Source organism: Neomonachus schauinslandi, chromosome 13 (assembly GCF_002201575.2).
Source record: "Neomonachus schauinslandi chromosome 13, ASM220157v2, whole genome shotgun sequence".
NCBI lineage: Eukaryota > Metazoa > Chordata > Mammalia > Carnivora > Phocidae > Neomonachus > Neomonachus schauinslandi.
Genome location: NC_058415.1, coordinates 3,979,161 through 4,003,285, shown reverse-complemented (window position 1 = coordinate 4,003,285; position 24,125 = coordinate 3,979,161). Strand labels below are relative to the sequence as shown.

Below are 24,125 nucleotides of genomic sequence, written 5' to 3'. Positions count from 1 at the left end.
AAAAGTTAAAATAAATATAACAATGCTTCAAATATTTGTTGTAAAAATTACACTTAACCTTTAAAAGAAATACATGTTTATTTCTAAATGAATAAAACCTTTGCATGTCTGTTTCTCTAACAGTAAATGGGAGAACAGTCAAGAAAGCTTTCTAGAATGCATATTAATGAAAACTATCACAAAGGTTTTGATTTGTTGCCAGTCAGCTTAATTTGCTCTGGAAAAATGTTTTTGATATCCAACCTTTTTTCCTCTGCCCCAATTCTGAAAAGTTTTTAGCCTTGCTAGCAATTCTCCTTTAGAATAAAACACATAGAGCTCGAAGTGATGTATTCCTGTTAGGTTTTTTGGGGTTTAGCTAGTTAGGTTTTTCTTTCCACTTACCCTTATGTTATTTCTTTCAGTGTGTGTGTGTGTGTGTGTGTGTGTGTGTGTGTGTGTGTTTTCTCTCACTACTTTACAACATGCTAAAAATCCTCAGGGAACAGAGAGAATTACAACACTTCAAACATTGGTCACAAATTGAAGGGTAAATATTTTTATGGTTTTTGTATGATTGTGACATGATCTATCATGAGACCAGTAAACATGCCATGTTTGTTCACATAGCACATTCCTCTTTGACCTTGATGTTTCATTATAAAAGCAATAGGAAGTCAGTTTTGTAAACATCTAGGCCAGATCTATCAAGAAAGCTCTTGCCTAAAGCCCTCTGACAGAGTTTCATAGTCATCAGTTGCAATAGGCATTATAATCCCAAAATAGCATTTTCCTGCAATATTTTTTTTTTTTAAGATTTTATTTATTTGCAAGAGAGAGAATGAGAGACAGAGAACATGAGAGGGAGGAGGGTCAGAGGGAGAAGCAGACTCCCTGCTGAGCAGGGAGCCTGATGTGGGACTCGATCCCGGGACTCCAGGATCATGACCTGAGCCGAAGGCAGTCGCTTAACCAACTGAGCCACCCAGGCGCCCTTCCTGCAATATTTCTAACACAATTCAAGGAAAAAGTATCCTTAATTGGCTTTCTATTTATGAGAGGGTACTTAGACATAATTCAAAAGTGATACTTTAGAAGTCAGAGATCGTTTCTCATTATAGCAACAAATACCCTTAATGTGGTAGCTACATAACTTTCAACTTGGTGTATTTGTTAGAACTGTCCCCCGGTATTACTGTAGCTTCTTTTTTCATGACGTTGTAAGAGAAGGGAAAAGATAAAGGCTAAAAAAGACACTTAAAAAACAAAAACAGGAAACTTGGCATTTTCTACCTTGTAAATACTACTAAAACATAATTCGTAATCCATGAACTATGGCAGGTATTTACATATTACATTATAATTGATTGTGAAATGTCAAATAAAGCTTGCTTTAAACTGTTTAAATAATGTAGATATAACAGAAGGAAGGTAGCATCTGTGTTCGGTGTATTTTAGACTTTCAGTTTAGGACTTTGGTTTGGGAGGACAAGGGCGGCAGTCCCAGGCTGGGGCAGATCTCCCCATGGCACTGGACGCCAGCAAGCCCACAAGGCCGCAGGGAATACAGAGCAGTGGGGGGGGGGGGGGGATTGTTAGATTGTATGAAAATGTTCACCTCTTGCCTTTGCTGGCAAAATTAAGCTTGCTGTGTTTAAGCCATCGCTTTGCTAGAGGTTGCTACTTTAAATTCAAGTGGTTTAATCCCAGGAGAGATTATATAGGGGGAAAACAATTCTTGATGCCTTCTTAAAATAATAGATGTTAAATGGTAGAAAATTTTGAACAGGAATATAATATTTCAAATATATTTTCATTCTATCCAAGTAATAGGTAACAAAATGAAAACATTTTGTTACATGATTAATACAGTTTTGCCACTTGGGGTGGCAACTGCTAATTGCTTACCTGTTTTCATTTTCCCTTAGTAATCAGAGCCCTGGTTTTATTCCCTATGCTGGTGGCAAAACACTTGAGCAGGAAGGTGACCTTTCCCGCCCCCCGCCACTGCTCGAGACCCAGTTCCTGCCAGTGAGTTGTCGGCGAGGGCTTAACCAGCGCCTCTGCAAACACAGTGCTCTCTTGCCCTTCCTTCCCCCTGGTTTGCAAACATGATGACAAGGCTTCAGCAGCCGTTTTGGACCAGGAGATAACCTGGAGGACAGAGTGTGCAGGTCGAGAACAGCAAAGGAGAAACACCAGGAACTTGGGCTCTGACTTTTTAGGGCGGCCCCTTATGATCTTTATGCAGCCTTGAGAAAACTGGCCCAGGTTTTGTGGTTGACTTCTAAGGTTTCAAGGAAGTGGTTAAACCAGAGTAATAAAATTGTAGATCCTGCGAAAGAAAGAGGCTGGGTTTACTAGAGTGGACAGTGGAAAGGTTGAAGATGTGGTAGCATCACATAGCGAAGTCCTGACTGCCTGAAGGACTCGCTCCCCACGCACACTTGTTGGCACTCATCCTCCATGCTCATCATCATCTGTTGGGAGAGAGGAGCCCAAAACTCAGCACAAAATCACGGGGAGAATATACAGAATATGCACTCAAAGTCACGGCTGTTGTAGGTGTGCTGGATCACAACACGAGCAGAAGTGTCAGATTTTTAAATGCAGCCCCACGGAAAGGAACCAGGACTCTGGTTGTGGCTGATTGAGGGTCTGGGGAGGAGATGTACAAGATGAGCTTGGAAGATGTTGTGACCCTAGGCCACAAGAAGTTATCGAAGAGTATTGGGGTCATATCAGAAGGACTCTAGAGCCAATCTAAGTTCAATCTAGCCAAGGATGGGCTAATTCGACCATCAATATAGATGAAACCTGCAGTGGTTTCTAATGCATCAGATACATTAAAATCTGTAAGTTCATGATGGTTCTCAGAGACTAGAAACTTACTTGTCACCTTTGGAGGATGTTAGGGAACCACCTTGTTATTTTGAAAATTAGTAAATAAAGGAAAAGAATCAACCATGTAAAAACTGCAGTTACAAACTCATTTTTATGTTATTGGCAGATCACAAGCAAAAGCAATAAGACAGATACCCATTGTGAGCTTTTGCATCCTGTTACTTTTGTCTGTGGCTTCTGACAATGGTTCAAAGCTACCTGCTTCCAGAATGTGAGTGCCGAGAGCGCACTAGATTTGGATGTGCATGAGCCCTGGGTACTTGTGGTTCCCACGCCTTTACCAGCGCTTGGTCGCTGACCTCCACCCTTCATCGGGTGGGAGCAGTGGCTCACTGCTCTCCCTCCTCTCACCACCGGACTTTTCATTGACTGTTTACTAACAGTTTTAAAATTCTTTGTTTATTTTCATTATATGTTTAATGTCATGAAGGAGGAAATATAATTCATACCTGATAGATCTGTTTTCTGCAACCAAACATACTCCCCCAGTGAATTCCTTATGTGTTAAATAATTAGGTAATTGGTATTTAGAAATGCTAAATATTATGCAGAAATCATGGTGGACTGTTACCTGGCAGTTTTAAAGAGTTTTTTTTCCAGCTGTTTTATTGATATTTGGGGACATTAATTGGAGCTTTTGGATGGACCAAGAAAGTATTACTATTTTTCCCATTTAGAATGGTAGATTTCCAATATCCCAATGTTTGGTATTACACAGGTTTTAAAACACACAGCCTGTTCCAGGAGCTGTGATAATCGGCGTCTTGGTACATTATCCCCTCCCGTCCCCAGCACACGTGTGAGTTCTGAGTCTGTGATTGCACCCACGTGCGACTTGTCCTTCTTCCCATTGTGCACCACCAGGGCTGTGCCTGTGATTTGCACGCCATCACCACCTGCTGCATTCCGAATTTAGATTTCCTGCGTTTCAGTCTGTCCATCCTTCTTGGACCTCACTGAATCATCAAGTCCGTGGACACTCTCCAGCTCAGCACATCCCTGCTCTGTCACCCAGCTTCAGTCTCATGGTCCTTTGTCACAATGACTTCCTTACAAGTAACCTTACCTCCCAGGGGAGTCGGGAGGCTGCCATGAGTTAGTTCTCAGACAGGAAGTGCTCAGGACCACCCAGCATGATATCATTACACGGTGTTGCTCAGTCGCTGTCACCTCCTGCTGTTCCTTCTCTGCGTCTCTCTTTGTGTACTCATCCAGCTTATCTGCCTTCTCCATGCCTGCACCCAGACAGCCACAACTTGCCGGGAAGGAGCAGATGACGATGTTAACTGGTCTCATGAGCACACATCTTGGATGTATAATCTGCTTCGCCCAGCAGTCCCACCATGCTTCCCTCAAATGTTTGTTTCCCACTCCCCGGAATGTGTGTTCAGATCACTTTCCTTGGTCTGTCTGCAATCACAGACATTCTTGGTACTAATAATAGGAAACCCTACTTCAGGGAGCTGAAACACTAAGAAAGTGCCAAGTAATAATCGCAGGAAGTCGCAAAGTAAGGCGGTTTGGGGACTGCTCAGTTCAGCAGCCGAATGATGTCTTTGTGTTATGCCATCTCTAGTTGGAAGACTCTGCCCTTGCAGGCTTCCAGCATGGTCGTGAGGAGTGGCCCTGCTCCGGGTGTCGCACGTGGACATGACCACACCCTGGGAGGACACCTGATTGTTTCTGCATGCCTTGATTCCTATGAGGACAGGCTTGCCCAGAAGACCCCTGCAGACTTCAATGGAAGAAGGCTGGGATTAGCCGTGGGGGGTGGACGTCCAAAAGTGGTTGGTTGCAGCTGAGCACCACCTTCCTCCTGCATTTCTGCTACCTCACTCACTCTGCTGGGCCCCCCCAGGGTCTTGCAGACACTCTCTGCCCCTTTCTATTCTAACTGGTCTCCCAAGGTGATCTCACGCAGGCCCTGGCTCTGAATGCCATCTGTGTGATAGTGATCGTTAAGAAACATTAGACAGCATATCCGGGCACATTTTTGCCTGCCCCACTTCTGTATGTAAAAGACTCACACTTAACATGGCCTGAGGCTCCTGTCTGTCTTCCCGGTGTCAGTGAGCGGTGCCACCTTCTCCTGCACTCCAGTCAGAAAACCAAACAGATTGATTTCCCTTTCTCCCCATATCTTTTTCACTCGTTTTGGACGCTTACACCAAATTCCTCTCCCCCACCCCCTACACTGCCCTTGTTCCGTCCGAGCCGCCATCATATGGCACTTGGAGGACACCGGTAGCCTCCTGCTGGGCACTCTGCTTTGGTCATGCCCCTGTAATCTGTTCTCTGCCGAGCTTAAAAAGCATCTCTTAAAATGCAAATTGAATTACGTCACCTTCTGCTGAGAACCCTCCAGCGTCTTTGCATCATCCACAGAGTAAGATGTAAACCTCTACTGCGTCTGTGATCTGCCTGTCCAGCCCCCTTCCACTCCCCTCGCCTCCCTCCCCTTGTGTTCCTGTAGTGGCCTCCTGCCTCTTCCTCGAACGTGCTGAGCCTGGCTTCACCGTAGGGCCTTCACATGGCTGGTGTCTCACTCACTGGGTGTGCTCCCTGGTCTTCGTGGGGCTGCCTTGTTAGCATTCAGACACGGGCCTCACTTTTATCCAACAGGCCCTCCCCAGCCACTCAATCTAAAGTAGACATCTTGTGGTTATCTCACAAGCTGTTCCCCTGCCTTTATTAAATTCTCTCCATGACACGTGTCCTGTCTTGTCCCTGTGCTTATTTATTGCCCCTTTCCTTCCCTCTCTGCCTCTAAGATGTAAGCTTTTTAAGATCGGGAATCTGTCTGGTGCACCACTGTCTGTTCAGCACCTGGGACAGCATCTGGCACATAGTAGGCCACTAAACCAATAAATTTGAGAGTGAACAAATGGATCTTACTTGCAAAAAAATACAACAGATAAACTCCCATTTGGCTTCATCTGTTTTTGAGCAAGAGGAAAACAAAACTACTAGTTATGTTCTTGTGTCCTTCATGACTTGGGAAACATACAATAGAAATTGACTCTGCTATCCTAAAAGAAAAGGACATTTATTGTAAGGTTCTCAGAATCAGTAGATGGCTAGAGAACAAGGCTTAGAACACAAGCTGGAATGTAAGAGCCCTGGAATCAGCCCACACTGATGGGCAGAGCGTGGCAGGGATCACAGTATAAGCACAAGGATCGTCAGGTCTGCACATCACTATCTCTGCCTTGCCTGTAAGCCTGCAAAGTCTTCATATCACAAGGCCACCCATTCAGGATGCCCAGTGCTGAGAAATCACATCCTATGGACCCGACCTCACTTGGATGCCTGCCCAGCTGTGTTAGGGCAGAGAGAAGGAGGATCTGGCCCCCTTGGCCTCCATTGGAGGGATTTTCTACTGTCCCGGACTACATAACATTATCTCCAAAAGCAAGACCAGGATTTGAACAGGGGCAGCCAAAACATGACAGATACTGAAAGCATTTGGGAACTTGTTTTGAAATTTCTTTCCAAGCCTGTTGGAACCCTACTACAAGTAGTATGAACATACCTACCTTCTTCATCTTGGCTCATCATGACCATAGCTTGTCCTCAAACCCAGATCTTCACTATAGAAGGATGATCTCACACCCCTCTTTTCAGAGGATGCTCTCGGATGCTCAGTGACTACCTGTCACCCTCAGAGTAAACCCTGGGGCCCTTCAGGTGGGCCCACCAGATCTGGCCCTGCTCCTCTTGGGCTGTATTTGCTGCCACTTGGCATGTCCCTACTCTGTGCTGTAGCCTCTCTGGTCTCCCTGCACTCCTCTGTGAATCAGACATGGTCTCCACAAGACCTGTGTGCTGGTGCACTTCCCACTTTCTCCTGGTCTTGGGTCCAGTGTCACCTCCTGACGGCCGCTCCCTGGCCATCCTGTCTAAGCTGTGTGTCCTCCACACCCCGACACTACCGTTCTGCTGTCTGACGGGATGGGTTTGTTTGCTCATTGTGGGCTTCCCAGTGACAGTGTAAGATCCAGGAGGCAGGGGCTATTTATTTCACAACTGTATCTATGTGCCTAGGGCAGGAAGCTGCAGTAAGTACTTGTTGAATGAGTTGAACAAATGTGTTGTCATCTTGGAAATTACACTATTACAGAGTCCTATTACCTATATGTTGCAGAACATTTGGGAAATACAGCAAGGCTGTATGAATGAAAAAATGAAAAAAAAAAAAAAAAACGATCATCTGACTCACAGAGACAACTTTCTGGACACGTTTGATACGTGTATACGCCTACGTACATTATTACATAATGATACATAGCAGACACACCTTTTATTTTCTAAAATAGGCCATCAGTTCATTTCATAAGTTGCTCTTTGTACTTTCTTACCACATAGTAGATAAGAATCAGGCAGAAGTAAGTTTGAATCCTGTTTCTGCAACCTGACTTTCAATGATTAAAGCTCTCTGAGCCTCAGAGTGGGGTGTGACCAGGAGTCAGGGCTCCGTGGTGGGACAGACAGTACTGGAAGTTCTGAGTAGAGTCTCGTAGAGCTCCGTGATTTTGAATGCGTCAGGGCTGCCGCCAGGGTGGAACAGTTCTAGTTCCACTGGGGACAACCTCATGTTTAGTTCTGTGTTTCATTTTGCAGTCCCCGAGACTATCTAGAGGTGGCATTTTACGATCCTAAACTCAAATCCTACGGGAAGTGAGCCGGTTGTGTGATCTAGTCGATGAGCCTGGTGTAGGAAAAGCAGCTGACAGATGCGACAGGGCGTCTTTGTTTTGACCTAACGCTAAACTGGTATTGGAATTTAGTATTCAGAAATTAATGAAAGGTGAATTGAAATAAATTCTCTCGAGTACTTCACTTTGCATTTGGAACTGAAAATTGGATGCCTTTTCCCTCATGGCAGGTCTCCACCACGCATCTTCTCTCTCTGGTTGCAGGGTACGCTACTGCGCTGAACCTTGACTCCCCTAACGGGCACTCATGTTTTGTTTAATTTTATAATAGAAAATAGCTGTTCACAAACAGAAGCACTTCCAAACTGGAGTAGAATGTTGACATAAAAATACTTTCTATCCAGGGTGACTGTTCGTGAGATACTGGTGGAAATCTGAGATTGCTCGTTGATCATGTGTAGTTTTTGTATCATAATGCCCCGTGGTTTAGTAACTTCCGTTTGTACTTTCTATCAGTGTTAACTGAGCAAGGCAAACTGAACAGGGCACATCCTTTTCGTAAAGTTGGAAATGACCAAGTTTATGTGCCGGGGGAGTAGGGAGGCAGTTACCTCTAGTTCTACTATCAGTCTTTGATTTCTGCAAACTGATTGTTTGCAGAGGAAAATGGGCCAGATAATTTCTCACCAAACAGGTTTCCTAAAGATAAGATTTCAGTAGGAATGAGTGAGTTAAATAACATATTTGTGTGACTGTTTAAGAGTGACCCTTTCAATCAGTGGTGTTGAGAAAATGGATTTCCACATGGATTTCCTTACCTTACACCATATATAAAAATTAGCTCGAAATGGATCAAAGACCTTAATGTAAGAGTTGAAACTACAAAAACTTAGAAGAAAACAGTGGAAAAACTTTATGACATTGGATTTGGCAATGATTTCTTGGATATGACACCAAAAACACAGGCAACATAAGAAAAAAAATGGATTTCATCAAAATGAAAAACTTTCATGCTTCAAAGGACAGTCAATAAGAGTGAAAAGGCAATCCACAGAATGGGAGGAAATACTTGCAAGTCATATATCTGATAAGTGATTACTGTCTAGAATATATACAGAATCCCTACAACTCAATGCCAAAAAGCAGCCCAATTAAAAAAATGGGCAAATGACTTAAATAGATGTTTCTCCGAAGAAGATACACAAATGGCCAATAAGCAAATGAAAAGAATTCAGCATGACTAGTTATTAGGGAAATCAAAAACCACAGTGAGATACCACTTCACACCCATTAGGATGGTTGCCATCAAACCTTCTCCCCCCCAAAAAATAAAACACCCTTGAGAAGAGCGCATGTTCTTGAGAATGTGGAGAAATTGGAATCCTTGTGCTTGTGATAAGAATGTAAAATGGTGCAGCTAATAGGAAAAAGTATGGCTATTCCTCAAAAAATAATAGATTTTCTGTATGACCTAACAACTCCGCCTCTAGGTATCTACTCAAAAAAACAGAAAGCAGGGTCTCAAAGAGATATTTGTATACACATATGCATGGCAGCATTATTCCTAATAGCCAAAAGGTTGAAGCAACCCAAGTGACCATCCCTGGGTCAGTGAATAAACGGAACTTGGTCTTCATACAGTGGAAATGCTGACAAAGAAAGGAAATGCTGACATCCTTCAATAGGACGAACCTGGAGGACAAGATGCTTCGTGCAATAAGCCAGACACAGAAGGACAAGTACTGTATGGCCCACTTATGTGAGGTTCCTAAGGTGGGTGGCTTGTGATGTCAACCCACAGGCCAAGTCTTCAGTGTTAGCTGGTGAGCCAAGGTGAGGGTTTTCCTAGATCCTCTGGTGCGCTGTTTCCAACAAAAACAGAACGCTCTCTTCAGCAGCATGCCTTTCGGCCCTCACTCAGGTCATGTCCTCCAGCAGACTGTTCTGGTATGCATCCATTTCACCAAGCAGAGCTTGACTTATATGCTGTTCAGCTCGGGGAGTGGATGTGTTTCATGGTCTTTGTTTCATTGCTGTTCCTTTCTTTAATGTCTACAAAATCCTCATTCCTGGAGGATGATACTGTGGATGAAATGATACGATGAATGGGCGTAAGCTTTACAGACTTTGCAATGCTCCATGGTTTCAGTTGAATAAAAAGTGTGACGTTAACAAGGATCATTGAGGGTCACATTTGCTAATTTTGACTAATCTACGTCAAACTTTTCACAGAACATAAGCGAGAATCATTTCCTAATGTTGTGCTCATCATGAATATTGTTTTCGTAAGTTCTTCCATCTCATGAAAATTCTCATCAGCTCCATGAGGAAATAGAGCTATCTGGGTTGTATTTATATCTCTGTTCTAATCAGCTGGCAATGGGAACACCATAAATAACTCGTCTTTTCCTTGCATCTTGTCCCATAAGTTCTCAGACCTGTCTTTACTACACTGAGCAACATCACTGTTTATAGTTTGATTTAAATTTGTCAGTGCTTCATTTTTTTTTTCAGACACACGTTTTCTGCCATATCGAGTTATAAATTCACCATCTCTCACTGCTTGGGCACTGTACACACTTAATAAACTGTATTTTACAGAAGCAGTACTCATTTATGTTCAAACCCAGTCCCTATCGAAAATAGCAGTCCTTTCCAATTCATTGAGGTTTGTGTGTGTTTGTTTTTCTAGATCACCCACATTTCCTAAATAACTGCTCGTGGTTCTTGATGTAGCTGCTTAATAATAGCATCTTAAGCCATGTTCTTCCAATACAGGCATGCTTTGTGTGTTAAAAATGTAGGAATATACATACTTCATTACTGAAGGGAAACTTTCTGGAACTTGAGATCTTTATTTTTCACTTTGCCACTTTTGATTGAGATGTGAATAAGAAAAGATTGTGCTTTCCTTTTCAAGTTGTTTAACAGAAAGCAGAGCTTGTCCATCTCAAGCCCTGCAGGAGCAGGGAGTCGGGGGTGGGGGTGGGCGGGGGGGGGGGTGCGCGGCCAGCTAGAGCCCTTGCATCTGCAGGGGGCTTCCAGGTGGAAATTAGTTTTTATCAGAAATCATCTACCCACTTTTTAAATGTTGGTAACTCATACAGAGAAAAAAAAATCTAAACTTTGTGGGCCGAACAGAACCCAGTGAGCTTGTTCAGGTGAGCTCTCTCTGCAGCCCGCCCGTCTGCTGTTCCCTGCCTCCTGGCCGCCAGCGCCCTCGGGCAGCCCAGCAGCCTTCCTGGGGTGAGATTTAGATGAATCCTAACGTTGCAGTCGCTCCCATAGTCTTATTGGTAGAAATTGAGGCTTCCAAATAAGAATATTACCTACTTTTGTCTAGCTTTCTTTTTAACGAGATCCTGGCCTCGTCGCTAGAACGTAATTGGTGGTGGTGGTGGGGGGGTGATCTGTGCTCCTGCTGAAAGCACCAGCACCACCAGGACAGAGCCTGTTTTCACCAGTAATTACGTGGTTTCCTTTTTATTAAATTAAAATTAGCCTGCAGTTCATTTACCATCAGTGATTCTTTACAAAGCACATGGTGAGTTGAATGTCTCAGGCTCTGACAAGTTTTATCTGAACTGAAGCACCTGTCATCCCTCTGGTGAGTGGGCTATGGGACGGTGCTGCTTGCCCACCACTGTGCATCGGATGGCCCCTGACGTGGTAATGACTGTGGGTTCGATTCGGGAACGTACCAGCTGTGTTGCAGGAGTAAATAGTGCCAGAATCCCTTCACAATTACAGAAGATACTCACGTTCTTTTTTGGGTCATATTAATTTGATAAACTAATTAGATTCTGCTTTGAAGTAATTCTCCAGTTACTGATCTTGACATATAAACTTCTGGCCCTGGTTTATTTTATAAACTGAGAAGTGAAACGTTGAAATGTTAAAGACTGAAAGGTATGAAATCATTGCCTGCATCCCCCCCATTCTCTCTGCAGGGGGGACGCAGCGCCTGCCACGTGCTATCGGGATGTCCCTGGCCAAAGAGCTCATCTTCTCTGCACGCGTGCTTGATGGCCAAGAAGCCAAAGCTGTGGGCTTGATCAGCCATGTTCTAGAGCAGAACCAGGAGGGGGATGCTGCCTACCGCAAGGCCTTGGACCTAGCAAGAGAGTTTTTACCTCAGGTATTGCTAATTACATTTCCTTTTTTTTTTTTTTTTCTGTTTAAATAACTTTATAGCAAATTGACAAAACAGTCATCTCACATGCCTATGATGTGCTTGTCTTGTTTTCCAAGCAGAAAAGTACATGGTAGCCCTAACACCAGAAACAGTAAACTAGAGTAACAGGAAGGGCCTTCAGAATTAAAATTGAAGATCTGAGGATGATCTGAGGCTCATGCTGTACCTGGGCTTGATAATACATGATGCACACATTGGCATGTGTGACAGAGCTTCCTAGGAACTTATGACATCAGCCATCCCACCCTTCTGACCTGAGCTGTGCACGTGGAGAGAAACAGCCATGGATGGGCTGTCACACTGAGTCACCCCCAAGCTGAAACCCACTAAAACGTGCGTCCTGGGGAGACCAGAGCCAATTACACCAGCATGGGCTCTCGTTGCCCCAGCTGGGTTTGAGATGACCTGCCTACACAGCAGTCGTTGTGTGTCTCCTTGTGTTCGTTAGAGGAGGAGGGAGAGAGAGAGAAAGGGAGAAGCAGGCTCCCTGGGAGCCCGATGCGGGACTCGATCCCAGGACCCTGAGATCGTGACCTGAGCCGAAGGCAGACGCCTAACGACTGAGCCACCCAGGCGTCCCTCCTTGTGTTCGTTTTTATGGTAATATAGGCACTATTTTAACTCCTTTGTGCACAGTATTCTTCCCCACATTGAAACTTTCAAGTCTGGAATACACTGTGCATTTACTCACAAGTGACAGTTCTTATGAGTAATGTTAGCAATGGTGCATCATGGGGCCTGTTCCAGGGGTTTCTTGGTTCTCTCTTTTCCATGTATTTTCCAGATATTCCTTTCTTCTGAAATCACAGATTAGAAGACTTCTGCTATGCAAGTAATTAGTGATTTGTCTTTCTCCCTAGTGCAGTTTCAGGTTTTATAACTCCCTCAACAGTACTGGAATCAGAGTTACTTCCTCTCGAACTCCGCTGTTTGATGCCAACAGGACTCGTAACCTGTTTGGGGGCTACAGATCCTTCTGGGAATCTCATGAAACTTCTCTGTAGAAAAGTGCATGTTCTCCACATTTGTTCGGAGTTTGCATCCAGTTTCAGAAGGTGTTGTTAGAGTTCCCAGTGGCCAGACAAGGGCCCAGGTCCGTTGGGACTCACCTGTCCCCTGATTGCTGACAGGCGGGCCTCACCGTGGAGTTGGTTCCTGGAACCACACTGCCTGGTGTTGATACTTCAGTCCTGCTCACTTGGCTAGCTATATGCTCTTTTAGGACATGGCTCTTACATAATTTGTTCCCCGTGTAAGTAACGCAGAGCCCCTACGCTCTGAATTGATGGAGAGAGCAAATAGAAAAGATATTTAGTGTTTTAAGGAAAAACAAAGATGCTCTCACTGAAACTTTGGTATTAATATTTCCCCAAAATATTAGAGTCATGTCTGCCTAAAGAGAAGTTAAAGGTACAGGTATTGGGAGAAGCAGTTCGTTTAACTAAATATTGACTTCATGACTTCTTTGGCTTACAGCTCTAAGACCAGTGCAGGTCTGCATTGAAATAAGGGGTGTGTTTAAGAAAAGTCGTGGTATCCTTCCAGTTCTGAGAACTACAGCCTCTCCTGGTCTTTGGACTGGAGTGCTCAGCTCCCTGCTGCAAGCTGCATCCCTGGGCACATCTGTGCCTCGTCGATCTTTCTCCTGTGGCCCTCAGTGCCCACACCTCCCTACCTGCGGCCTGACAGCTGGCGGCACTCCACCGCGGCGCAAGCCAGGGCTGCCCCTACTGCCTGTCCCTTTTGTCTGGACGACCTGCCTCTGAGAGCATTAACCCCTAAACTTTTCCCCCAGGGCAAGGGAGATCCTGATTGGTTCAGAAGATGTGTGACTGTACAATATGCCGGAGTTTCAAAGCAAACTTTGAGGGGCGATCATCTTTATTTCTAGTTTCTGTCACTGAATGATTACTCTTCCAGATATTAGAAAGCTCCTATAAAATTAGCATTTCCATCTGATTTCTGTATTGGATGTTACTTCCATTTTCTTGTTCGAGAAAAAAATGTTGGTCCAGAAGAAGAGGTGTTGGTTTTGTATTTTGAAAGAGGCCGGCTCAATAAGCATTGCAGCTCCTAGCATTTCCATTTTCCTATTTTACCCGTTTTGTAAGCCTTGCTGCCCAGTGCAGCCCAGGCATCCCTCAGGAGCGGGTCTGAGACCCGCTACATTTTCACGAGGGGCTGGGGATTTGTGCGCACATGCAAGCTGGACAGGCACCTTGTCTGGGTCAGCTGGTGGGTACGAGGGAATAGAGAAGACTGTCCCTGAGAGGAGCACTCTGTTTAAAAAACAAACAAAACAGATGATGATCTTGAAAACATGGTTCTAGTATATGCCCCACACCTACAGATCACATTTCGAGAATTCTAACAAAGATACTGTCTGAGCCTTGAAAACCTGTGGCCTCTGAAAAACATTTTTAATAAGTATCTGAATTAGGAAGAGAATTGAGATGGGTTAAAGTTGATAATTGAAGCCCCTGTATGGGAAAAATGGCATTTTTCATGCCATCAGGCATTTATTCATTCATTTATTGAAGTCCTAGAGCCTATTTTGCATTTTAATGCAAAAGACACTTGAAAAGATACCGTTGAATTCTAACTCATGACCCATAAACAGTTTTTAGGAATCTAAAATGTGATCAAGCAGCTAAATTCTATCTGGAGCATTGTGGTTTTCAAAGACAACAAAAGTCATGTTCTCCTCCCAGAGGACACCCAGTTCTTTCCTCTGTGACCCTCACACAACCTAAAGGACTTCTCTGGGCTCTAGGCTTTTGTGTGGTGTGGGAGCACTGGCTGGAGGGCACGTCTTTACCCATACATCCTCACTGTGCTTTGTTCCGGGAGCCCACGGAGGACAGGCGCAGAGCTGGTGTTGCCTCTCGCCAGCCCGGGCCCCTGCCCGGCCGCTCGTGGGTGTGGTATCGCACCAAGCACAGCATCTCCTTTTCCCTGCTTCACTTCTGGGGAGATGTGCTGGGGAATGGTCAGCCGTCTCCTGGGCACACAGCCCCTGCTGACCTGCAAGCACGCAGAGTGGCCAGGGCAGTAGAGTTGTGCCAAGCGCGGCCTTAGGAAATTTCCCATTAACTGTCCTCTAGCTTTTGTTGCTTCTTTGCCATGGTTCCAGCAATGGGGATTTCTGAATTTTACTGAGCTGTATAACATAATTTGCATAAATAGTAATTAAAATCTATTTCTCTAATTGAATTTTAGGGACCCGTTGCAATGAGAGTGGCAAAATTGGCCATTAATCAAGGGATGGAGGTGAGTGCCTTAATATTTGAGTTTGTTGTTGGAGGAGGTAGTGGTTTTAAATCTAATTTATTTATTTATTTATTTATTTATTTATTTTAAGATTTTATTTATTTATTTGACAGAGAGAGACACAGCAAGAGAGGGAACACAAGCAGGGGGAGTGGGAGAGGGAGAAGCAGGCTCCCTGCCGAGCAGGGAGCCCGATATGGGGCTCGATCCCAGGACCCTGGATCATGACCTGAGCCGAAGGCAGACCCTTAACGACTGAGCCACCCAGGCGCCCCATTAAATCTAATTTATTTTTTAATGTTCTAAAATCCAGCTGTTTCAATGCTACTATTACCACAAGTTACTGGGGGTTGTTTGTTTGTTTTTTGTGTTTTGTTTTTAGCTGCATTATTGATTTCATTCTGCTGAGGCTGTTGTTGATTCAGTATCTTAATCAGAGAACTCAGGAATTTCACTGATGTCCTGCAGCTTATGACATGCTCACTGTTTTTGCCATTCGACTAATAGATTTATTGGCTAGTAGTTCATAGAAAACCAAAAGAAGAGGTCATTCTGTGTATTCTGAACACTAGCTTTGCATTATTAAAGAACATTCTGAGGAGAACTTCCGGCTCACAGCTGAGCCAAGCTCTCTCCACCTTTAACTGCTCAATGTGCTTTGTGCAGGGAGCCCGCATGAACAAGGCGAGTCTTTAGAGTGTCCTGGGGTTCCCCTGAGGAGCTGTCTTCTAAGGAGTGGAAGCCCCGGGTCAGGAGAGAAGTAGGCAGGGCAAGGGAGCAATACACGCGCCTGTGTACACTGGGCTGTCATGACCCCAGCTGTGTTCTCGTTAAATTAGGGAATTTTGAAGAAAGATACTTCTTTCATGCAGACTCAGAGGCCACCATATCTTCATGGGCTTCATAGCAATAAAAAGAGGTTGAATTTGTTAGCAACAAACACAGTTTTAAAAATTTACGAAGTAGTTAAATGGTTTTTAAAAATTCTAACATAATTGTAACAATTCTAACAGCAAATGCCTTATGTGATCCATACTATGTGCCAGGCCATATATAGGGGCCTTATAAAGGCTTCACCTAGATTATCCCCATTTGGTAGATAATACAGTTAGCCTCTCATTCGGATGTGCCTCTCTGAGGTACAGAGAGCATAACTAACTTAGCCAAGCTTCCACAGCTCCCACGTGGTGGAGGCAGAATTTGAACCCAGGCAGCCTGGTTCCAGACTTCTCATGCTGGTCATACTTCCGATTTGCTGTATTACATCAAAGGATTCTGTGCTTTTGGAGAAGGGTTACTAGTTTGAATTTATATTGAGTGTTTCATATTTTAAAAAGTAATTTCAGCTGAAATTTAATTATGTTTTTATCCTCAGGTTGATTTAGTAACAGGATTAGCCATAGAAGAAGCTTGTTATGCTCAGGTATGTAATGCAACTACAAATTCAGCAAGGATGCCTCTTACAAATCACGTTTACCTTCTGTATAAGTCAAATGAATTATATATCTCTGAGCAAGATTACACTCATACCTCTTCTAAAATCATACAAATGGGTTGAAATTAGCTGTTTTTGCTATTTGACTATTACCAATTCTTATTACTGATTCTGTTCCATATACTAATGTCTCTTGTCTACATAATTTAAAAAACTCTTTATTAAGTTAGTACCATTCATGCTGTAGCTGTCTGTCTGGCTCATGTTGTATTTATGGGTGTCGATTTAAACCCTCACTCCAGTATAGACGGGTGAGAGGAGGGCAGTGCGGTGAATGTGGGCCTGCTGGGGAACATCAGTATTTGAGACTCACTGGTTCTGAGCCTTCCCTCCTGCCCACTGAAAGTTCCCTAATTCAGTGTGTACAGTTTTCTGTTTTGTACACAAATTAGTAGGACTTTGTATAGAGGAGTAAATCTCCCTTTTTTCTTTCCTTCCTTGTTTTCTAAAAGACGTAACTTCATTTAGGGCATCCAGTGTAGCAAAATAATTTTGTTCTACCTTTTGTGAGAATTGAAAACTACTTCAGCTCCCATTAAAGCATGGCAGTGTCATGAATTAGGAGGGACAGCTAGAGTGTTCCTCTGTGCCTGGTCTGTATGTATGAATTGCCACCTGTCGTTGATGAGCACATGCCATGAATGAAGTAAATTACACACTTCTTACAAATGGACAGCCTTAGAGTGCAAAGAAAAATCTAAAAAGTATGTTTGGCCATAAATCATATCTTATGAAATGTGAAGGAACAGTAATCATAAGAAGCATTTTGTCAGACCACAATGGAATTAAACTAGAAATCATAACAGAAAGATAGCTGGGAAATCCCACCTTTTAATGGTGGGATTAATCTTTCTAATGCAGGTTAAACAACACATGAATCAAAGAAGTCTTAATAGGAATCAAATATTTTGAATTAAATCAAAATGAAAATACAACTATCAAAATTTGTAGGAATTTATTGAAAGCGCTGCTTAGAGAGAACAGCATTTTAGCATTGGATGCATATATGAGAGAAGAAAGATCTGAAATCCGTAGTAAGTTTCCACTTCAGGAAAGTAGAAAAAGGAGAGCAAATAGAACCCAAAGTCAGCAGAAGAAAAGGAAAAATAAGCTTTAGGACAGAAACCAATGAAATTGGAAATAGAAAAACACAAGGAAAAAGTCAACAAAACAAAACAAAAAAAAATGGCTCTTTGTAAAGATCTATGAAGTTGACAGACTTCAAGGCAGGCTAACCATGGAAAAGTGAAGATAAAAATCACCAGTATCAGAAATGCAAGAAAGGCCATCCCTAATGATCCCATGGACATTGAGAGAATGATAAATGGATACTGTGAACAACTCTGCGTACAGATTTGATAACCTAGGTGGAATGGACCAATTCCTTGGAAGACACAACATACCAAAACTCATACAAGGACAAATAGATAATCTGAATAACCCTATGTTTGTTAAAGAAATTAAATCAATAATTAATAAACTTCCAAAATAGGAAGCACCAGGCCCATAAGGTTTCTCTGGTGAATTCCACCAAACATTTAAGGAAGAAATCATGTCAATTTTTAGTGATCTTTTCCAGAAAATAGAAGCAGAAGGAACCCTTCCTAACTCATTCTGTGTCGGTAGTATCCTGATACCAAAACCCAACATTATAAAAAAGGAAAACCACAGACCATTATCTGTCATAAATTAGTAGATGTAAAAATTCTCAGCAAAATATTAGCAAGTCAAATCCAACAATGTATAAAAAGAATGTTTAAAAACAATTTCAGATTGATTTGTATAAAATGTATGTATACAATGTATAAAAAGAACCAAATGGATTTTTTTGTAGATATGCAAGCCAGGTTTGACACTCAGAAAGCACTGCAATCCATCACACCAACAGGTTAAACCGGAAAATCAGATGATCATATCAATAGATCCAAAAAAAGCATTTGACAAAATCCAACACCCATTCATAAGAAAAACTCAGCAAATTATGATGGGAGATTCCTTACCCGATAGGAACTTCTATAAAAGAACCTACAGCTAGCATACTTAATGGCCAAGAACAGGGCAAGGACATCCTCTCTCACTTCTCCTTTTCAACATCTACTAGAAATTTTAGCTAATATGATAAGACAAGAAAAAGAGAGAAAGATATACAGATTGGGAAGGAAGAAATAGAACTTCATAGAAGATGTAATTGTCCATGTAGAAAATCTCAAAGAATCAAGAACAAAAAAACACTAAGAAGTAGTTAGAGCAAGGTTGCATGATACAAGGTTAATAAACAAAAGTCAGTTGCTTCCCTATATGCCAGCAATGAAGAATTGGAATTTGAGATTAAAAGCATAACATGATTTTCATTAGTACAAAAAATACAAATGCTTAATGGAGAGAAACTACAAAACTGTTGAAAGAAATCGAGATCTAAGTAAATGGACAGATATACCATGTTCATGGATAGTAAGACTCAGTATTACTAAGAAGTTACTTCTTCTCAATTTTATTTAGAGAGTCAGTACAATCCCAGTAAAAATTTCAGCATGTTTCTTGATCTGTGTCGACAAACCAATTCTGAAGTTCATATAGAAAGTCCAAAGACTTAGATTAGCCAGTCCAGCTACTCAGAAGAATAAAGTTGGAGGACTGACACTACCCAACTCCAAGACTTACTGTAAAGCTGCAGTCATCAAGACAGTGTGGAGTTGACAAAGGAACAGACTGTTGGATCAGTGGAACAGAATAGGGAGCCCAGAAGTAGATTCGTATAAAATAGTCATATAAGTAGACTCATAGAAAATAAAATGGCCTTTGACAAAGGAGCAAAGGCAATTTGGTGGAGAAAAGATAGTCTTCAAAACAAGTAGTACTGAAGCATCTGGGCATTTGGCGACAAAAAAGTGACCTTAGACACTGACATTACACCCTTCACAAAAATTAACTCAAACTGGGCCATAGACCTAATGTAAAATGAAAACCTCTGAAACATCTGGAAGATCACATAGAAAATGTAGGTGTTGTTGGGTTTGGCAATGACTTCTTTAAGATGTAACACCAAAAGTATAATCTATGAAAGAAAAAAAGTGATGTTTCACTTCATTAAAATTAACAACTTCTACTCTGCGAAAGACATTGTGAAGAGGATGAAAAGAGAAGCCATAGGCGGGGAATGGGTCTTTGCAGTACACAACTGATGAAGGACTTGTATCTAAAACAGACAAGGGACTTTGAAAACTCAATAATAAGAAAACAACCCATTAAAAAGTGTGTGGAAGATTTGAACGGACGCCTCACCAAAGTAGATACACAGATGGCAAGTAAGCATAGAAAAAGATGCTCCACATCATACGTCATTAAGAAATGCAAATACAAACAAGATACCAATTTGCCCATTTCCTACAAAGCTAAGCATAATCTCAGCACATGATCCAGCAATTGTACCTCTATGTGTTTACCCAAGTGTGTTGAAAACATATCTACACAAAAGTCTGCACATTGTGTTTTAGCACCTTAGTTCATAACTGCCAAACTTTGAAGCAACTAAGATGTATAGATGAATGGATAAACTAAGGCACATCCATACAGTGGAGTGTTATTCGGCGACAAAAGGAAATGAGCCATCCTGCCACAAAAAGGCATGAAAGAACCTCAGGTGCATACTACTAAGTGAAGGATTTCCATCTAAGAAGGTTATGTACTGTAGGATTCCAACTATATGACATTCTGGAAAAGGCAGTAGGGGACAGGGATGAGTAGATGGAACATAAAGGATGCTTAGAGCAGGGAAGCTATTCTGTGGGATACTGTAGTGATGGATAACATGGCATTATGCATTTGTCAAAATCCATGATATATACAACATAGTGAGCCCTGTGTGAACTATATAGGCTTTAGTTAATAATAATGTATCAATATTGGTTCATCAGTTGTAACAAATGTACTTCATTGATGCAAGATGTTAATAACAGGGGAACCTTGGGGGCTTGAGGGTATCTGTGGGAACCCTGAACTTTCTGCTCAATTTTTTGTAAACCTAAAATTGTCTAAAAAATAAAGTCTGTTGGCTTTTTAAAGTACATTTGAAATGGGGGGGAAGTGTATTTGGAATTAGAATGTAAATTTGGTCACATAATTAGAATTGTTCAAATGATGAGTTGATTTCAAAATTTTAGATGGCCTTCTAGTTAGTTTTTGTTGTTTTTTTTTTTTTTTTACATAAAGCTTGTTAAACTTTTGTAGTTGTTTTTACTTTTTGGTATAGGTAACGTAATGTTTTGTTTCTCTAGACTATTCCAACAAAAGACAGGCTTGAAGGTCTTCTTGCTTTTAAAGAGAAAAGGTCCCCTCGCTATAAAGGAGAATAGAAGACACAGAAATCTTTCAAATGCCAGTGTAATAAATGTACCTCTGGAAGTATCTTTCAGATCCATATATGCCTCAGCACCTGGAATCCCAGTGACCAAAGTGAAGAGCAAGTTCTCTGCATAGTGAATTAAGCATCTGGAGTGGACCCATCTGTGTACTTTGTTCAAATGTGCATCTTGTCATATTCATTCAGATTTATAAAGCTAGTAGTGTATACTGTCAAAAACAGATTCAAAACTAGGTACATGTTTTTAAATATTTCCTGCATATGAGGCTTTCTGTTCTTAATTTTTTAATGTGAATAATTTATATATTACACATTCTAGGAAATAATATTGATTGTATGGCTACTGTGCTGCAATACGAAATAAAATTATTTCTATATACCAAAAATGTGAAGTTATACCAAATAAAGTTTCTAAGGGATTATACAATATATCCACCCATACATACATCTCAAACTGAAAAAGGAATTGATAGATTCTCTGAGCGAAAATTACCAAATATAAATAAAACTGGTGAAAAGAAAACTTGGAAATTTTTCTCTTACCCCATTCTCTTGAACCGAATAAATCATTGCATGTTGGATTTTAGAAGAAGCCATCTTTGCATGCTGATTCTGTTAGGTGACCTCTGTAGTCTTAGAATACAGTGTGGATGGGGGGAAATGAGCCCGCTCAGACTGGGGCCCACAGCCTCGGGAGGCCAACAGGAGGCCTGGAGCGGGTGTACCTGTAAGATCGCCCAGCACGTGGCCTGGCCGTTGGTCTAACTCCTGAAGAAGCTGGTGCTGCCAGTGTTGGGCTGTCGAAATGGCTTGGGGTCATGGATTCGAAGTGAGGTGCAGCCTGCTCTGCTTCCTGCCCCCAGCGTTTGCACCTGGTTTCTGTAAGGAACGGAGGTGGACACAGCCCCCCTGTCTCCCTCTCCTAACCCCGGGCCAGGCAAAGTGACTAGAAATGGAGGGGCTCGGGGGCACGTCTGAGTTGATAGCCTCGCCCGGGGAGGGGACAGATAGGAAGTATGCGGGACTTAGCTGTGGGATTCAGTGTGCAGCATGGAGAGACCTTTACAGATCTCCGAACAGATTCAGGCTAGCTTTATTTTGTATTTCGTCAAACCAGACTGCCTTCTGAGGCTGTGTCCAGGGCTGAGTCTCTCAGCTCTGGGGAAGCCCCGCTTTTCTGGGACCTGTACCTCCTTACTTGTGGACTGTGGGGGTGCCCACTGCCCTCCGAACAGCACAGCTGTGCTTTGTTGGAGGGAAGTGACATTCGGCATGGGGATGACTGCCTGTTCTGTGCATTCCCACACTCAGCACTGCAGCTTCCTTGCTCTTGGAAAGCACATAGACTTTGAATTTTTAAAAATCACCGAAACTTTTTTTTTTTACTTCGAGGAAATTGAGTTCTCAATCTCAGTTTGAAACCCCTTGGAAGAGGCAAGCTTGGAGTCGCGGTCTGCTGATGCCCACCATGCCGGGGGCGGTCATTGTCATCACCTGCGAGGCAGATCCTACAGACTTATGGCCAAGGCCCAGCTGAGTGGCTTCCTGAGGAAGGGGCTCACTAAAGCCCACGTTCATCTGCTGATTCTATCTTGGGGAGGTGCATGCTTTGTCTTCTGATAAACTTGTGCCATTCATTTCATGCAGGATGATTGATTTGCAAATAAAGTGCTGGCCCTTGTCTTCATAGTCCTTTAAAGATTTCAGGGCCATCTTGTTCTGCCTGCGACACATTCAAATGCCACTTCCTTTTCACTGCACGGGAAATAATTATGTTAATGGGGAAAATACTAAGCGTGTGCTGGATGACTTGTCTCTCCTCACGGACGCATAGTCTGTTGCTGATGGAGTACCACTGAATGTCCTGCAAGTTCTGATTAAGTCACTGGAGCGTATCCGAAAGCAAAGACATCTTCCCGTTGTGACTTCAGAGATTACGGACCTCTGTATTAGAGCAAGGGGCAAGTGTACAGACGTCTCCCTTTCCCAGGGTCTTTCCTTTGGCAGAGCGGCCTTGCTGGGCGTGGTCCTGATGCTAGGCCCCGGGTCGGGTGGCTCTTTGGGGAGAGGACTGCCCGCATGGCTGAGCAGCTGTTCGTGTCGCCCTCCAGCACACTGTGCGTTCGAGCGTCCTTACACCGGAGTCATGGCCAGCTGATGCAAGCTGGCAACACGGTGGCGATCCCCACGCATCCCGATTACATTGCAGAAGACCCGAAGGGAGGACGCTTAACCAAGCACAGTTCCAGTTCAGGGGAAAAGCATTTCACATCATCTCAGAGCAGGTGATCCCCCTGGCCTGCAGTATGGGAGTGCCAGTTAATTTATCACTTCTCTCTCAAAGAAGAAGAGGCCAAGTCACAGAAACTCTGGGACGAGAAGGGCTGTGATAGCGGCCCAAAGAAGACTCAGATTTTCTTGACTCATTTCTGTGATTTAAAAGATCATTTCAAGTTATGTTGTGTTCATTAAAAAATAGATGGTTTTCCTTAGCCCTTTCCCCTCCCCCCACCTTCTAGCTGTCAAAAACAGCTTGTCACTGAGTGTCACTTTCCTGGCCACACCTTGAAGAGAACTCTCTGTAGGTGGACTGGAACAGTGAGGTGTCACTCGGCGGATGACGTGCTCAACAGCAAATGCTTGTGTTTTGTGCGGGCTTGTCCCTGGCTGGCCTGGCCGTTGACCCTTTCCCTCACTTGACCACAACTCTCCTGGTCCTCTAACCGCTCTGATCTGGGGTCCAAAAATCCTGGCAGACAGATGGTCTTTAATATTTAATCATGCTGCTATTTCTTCGTCTACCCACCAAGTTAAATATTAACATCTGTGTCAGCATTATTGGGCCTTATCAAAACAGCAATGAAATCGTTTTTTTACATTAAAGAATAATTGTACATTTGTCGCAAAAGAAGAAATACAGAATTTTGCAGTTACTGGGTTATCTTTTCGCAAAATGAGAGCCACTTTTCTTCATAGGTGACACAGGCTGCAGGTTGTGTTTGGGGGTGCTTGGGGTGTTAGGGATTAAACCCTCTGCTCAAAATACCTGTGGGTCCGAGGTGCTAAACACCTGCAGTCTCCAATACCATCTTTTGGACTTTCAGAGTCCTTCTCTTGGGGAGCCTTCTAGAATCTAGCCGCCCCTTAGAGGGGTGGCTCCCAATGCTCAAGCCCTTGGTGTGTGGCCTTTGTTTTTCAGATGAATTCTGAAGGCAGTGTGAGAGCAGGGCACCTGACGGAGAGAATTGAGGACGCCGAGGACAGCCC

At 43.0% G+C, this 24,125-nt stretch overlaps 1 protein-coding gene across 2 annotated transcripts in view; it reads left to right on the top strand.

Moving 5' to 3' along the window:
- Window positions 1-21,370, top strand: part of AUH (AU RNA binding methylglutaconyl-CoA hydratase) — a 179,898-nt gene extending 158,528 nt beyond the window's left edge. Inside the window, exons 7-10 of one of the 2 annotated variants that reach the window (XM_044920591.1) lie at window positions 11,489-11,676; window positions 14,953-15,003; window positions 16,379-16,426; window positions 20,773-21,370. In XM_044920591.1, the coding sequence (XP_044776526.1) occupies window positions 11,489-11,676; window positions 14,953-15,003; window positions 16,379-16,426; window positions 20,773-20,850 (365 nt within the window). In that variant the 3' untranslated portion in view covers window positions 20,851-21,370. The remainder of the gene's footprint in view (window positions 1-11,488; window positions 11,677-14,952; window positions 15,004-16,378; window positions 16,427-20,772) is intronic. The other variant, XM_044920592.1, reaches the window with a different exon arrangement.
- The last annotated feature ends 2,755 nt before the right edge of the window (window positions 21,371-24,125 follow it).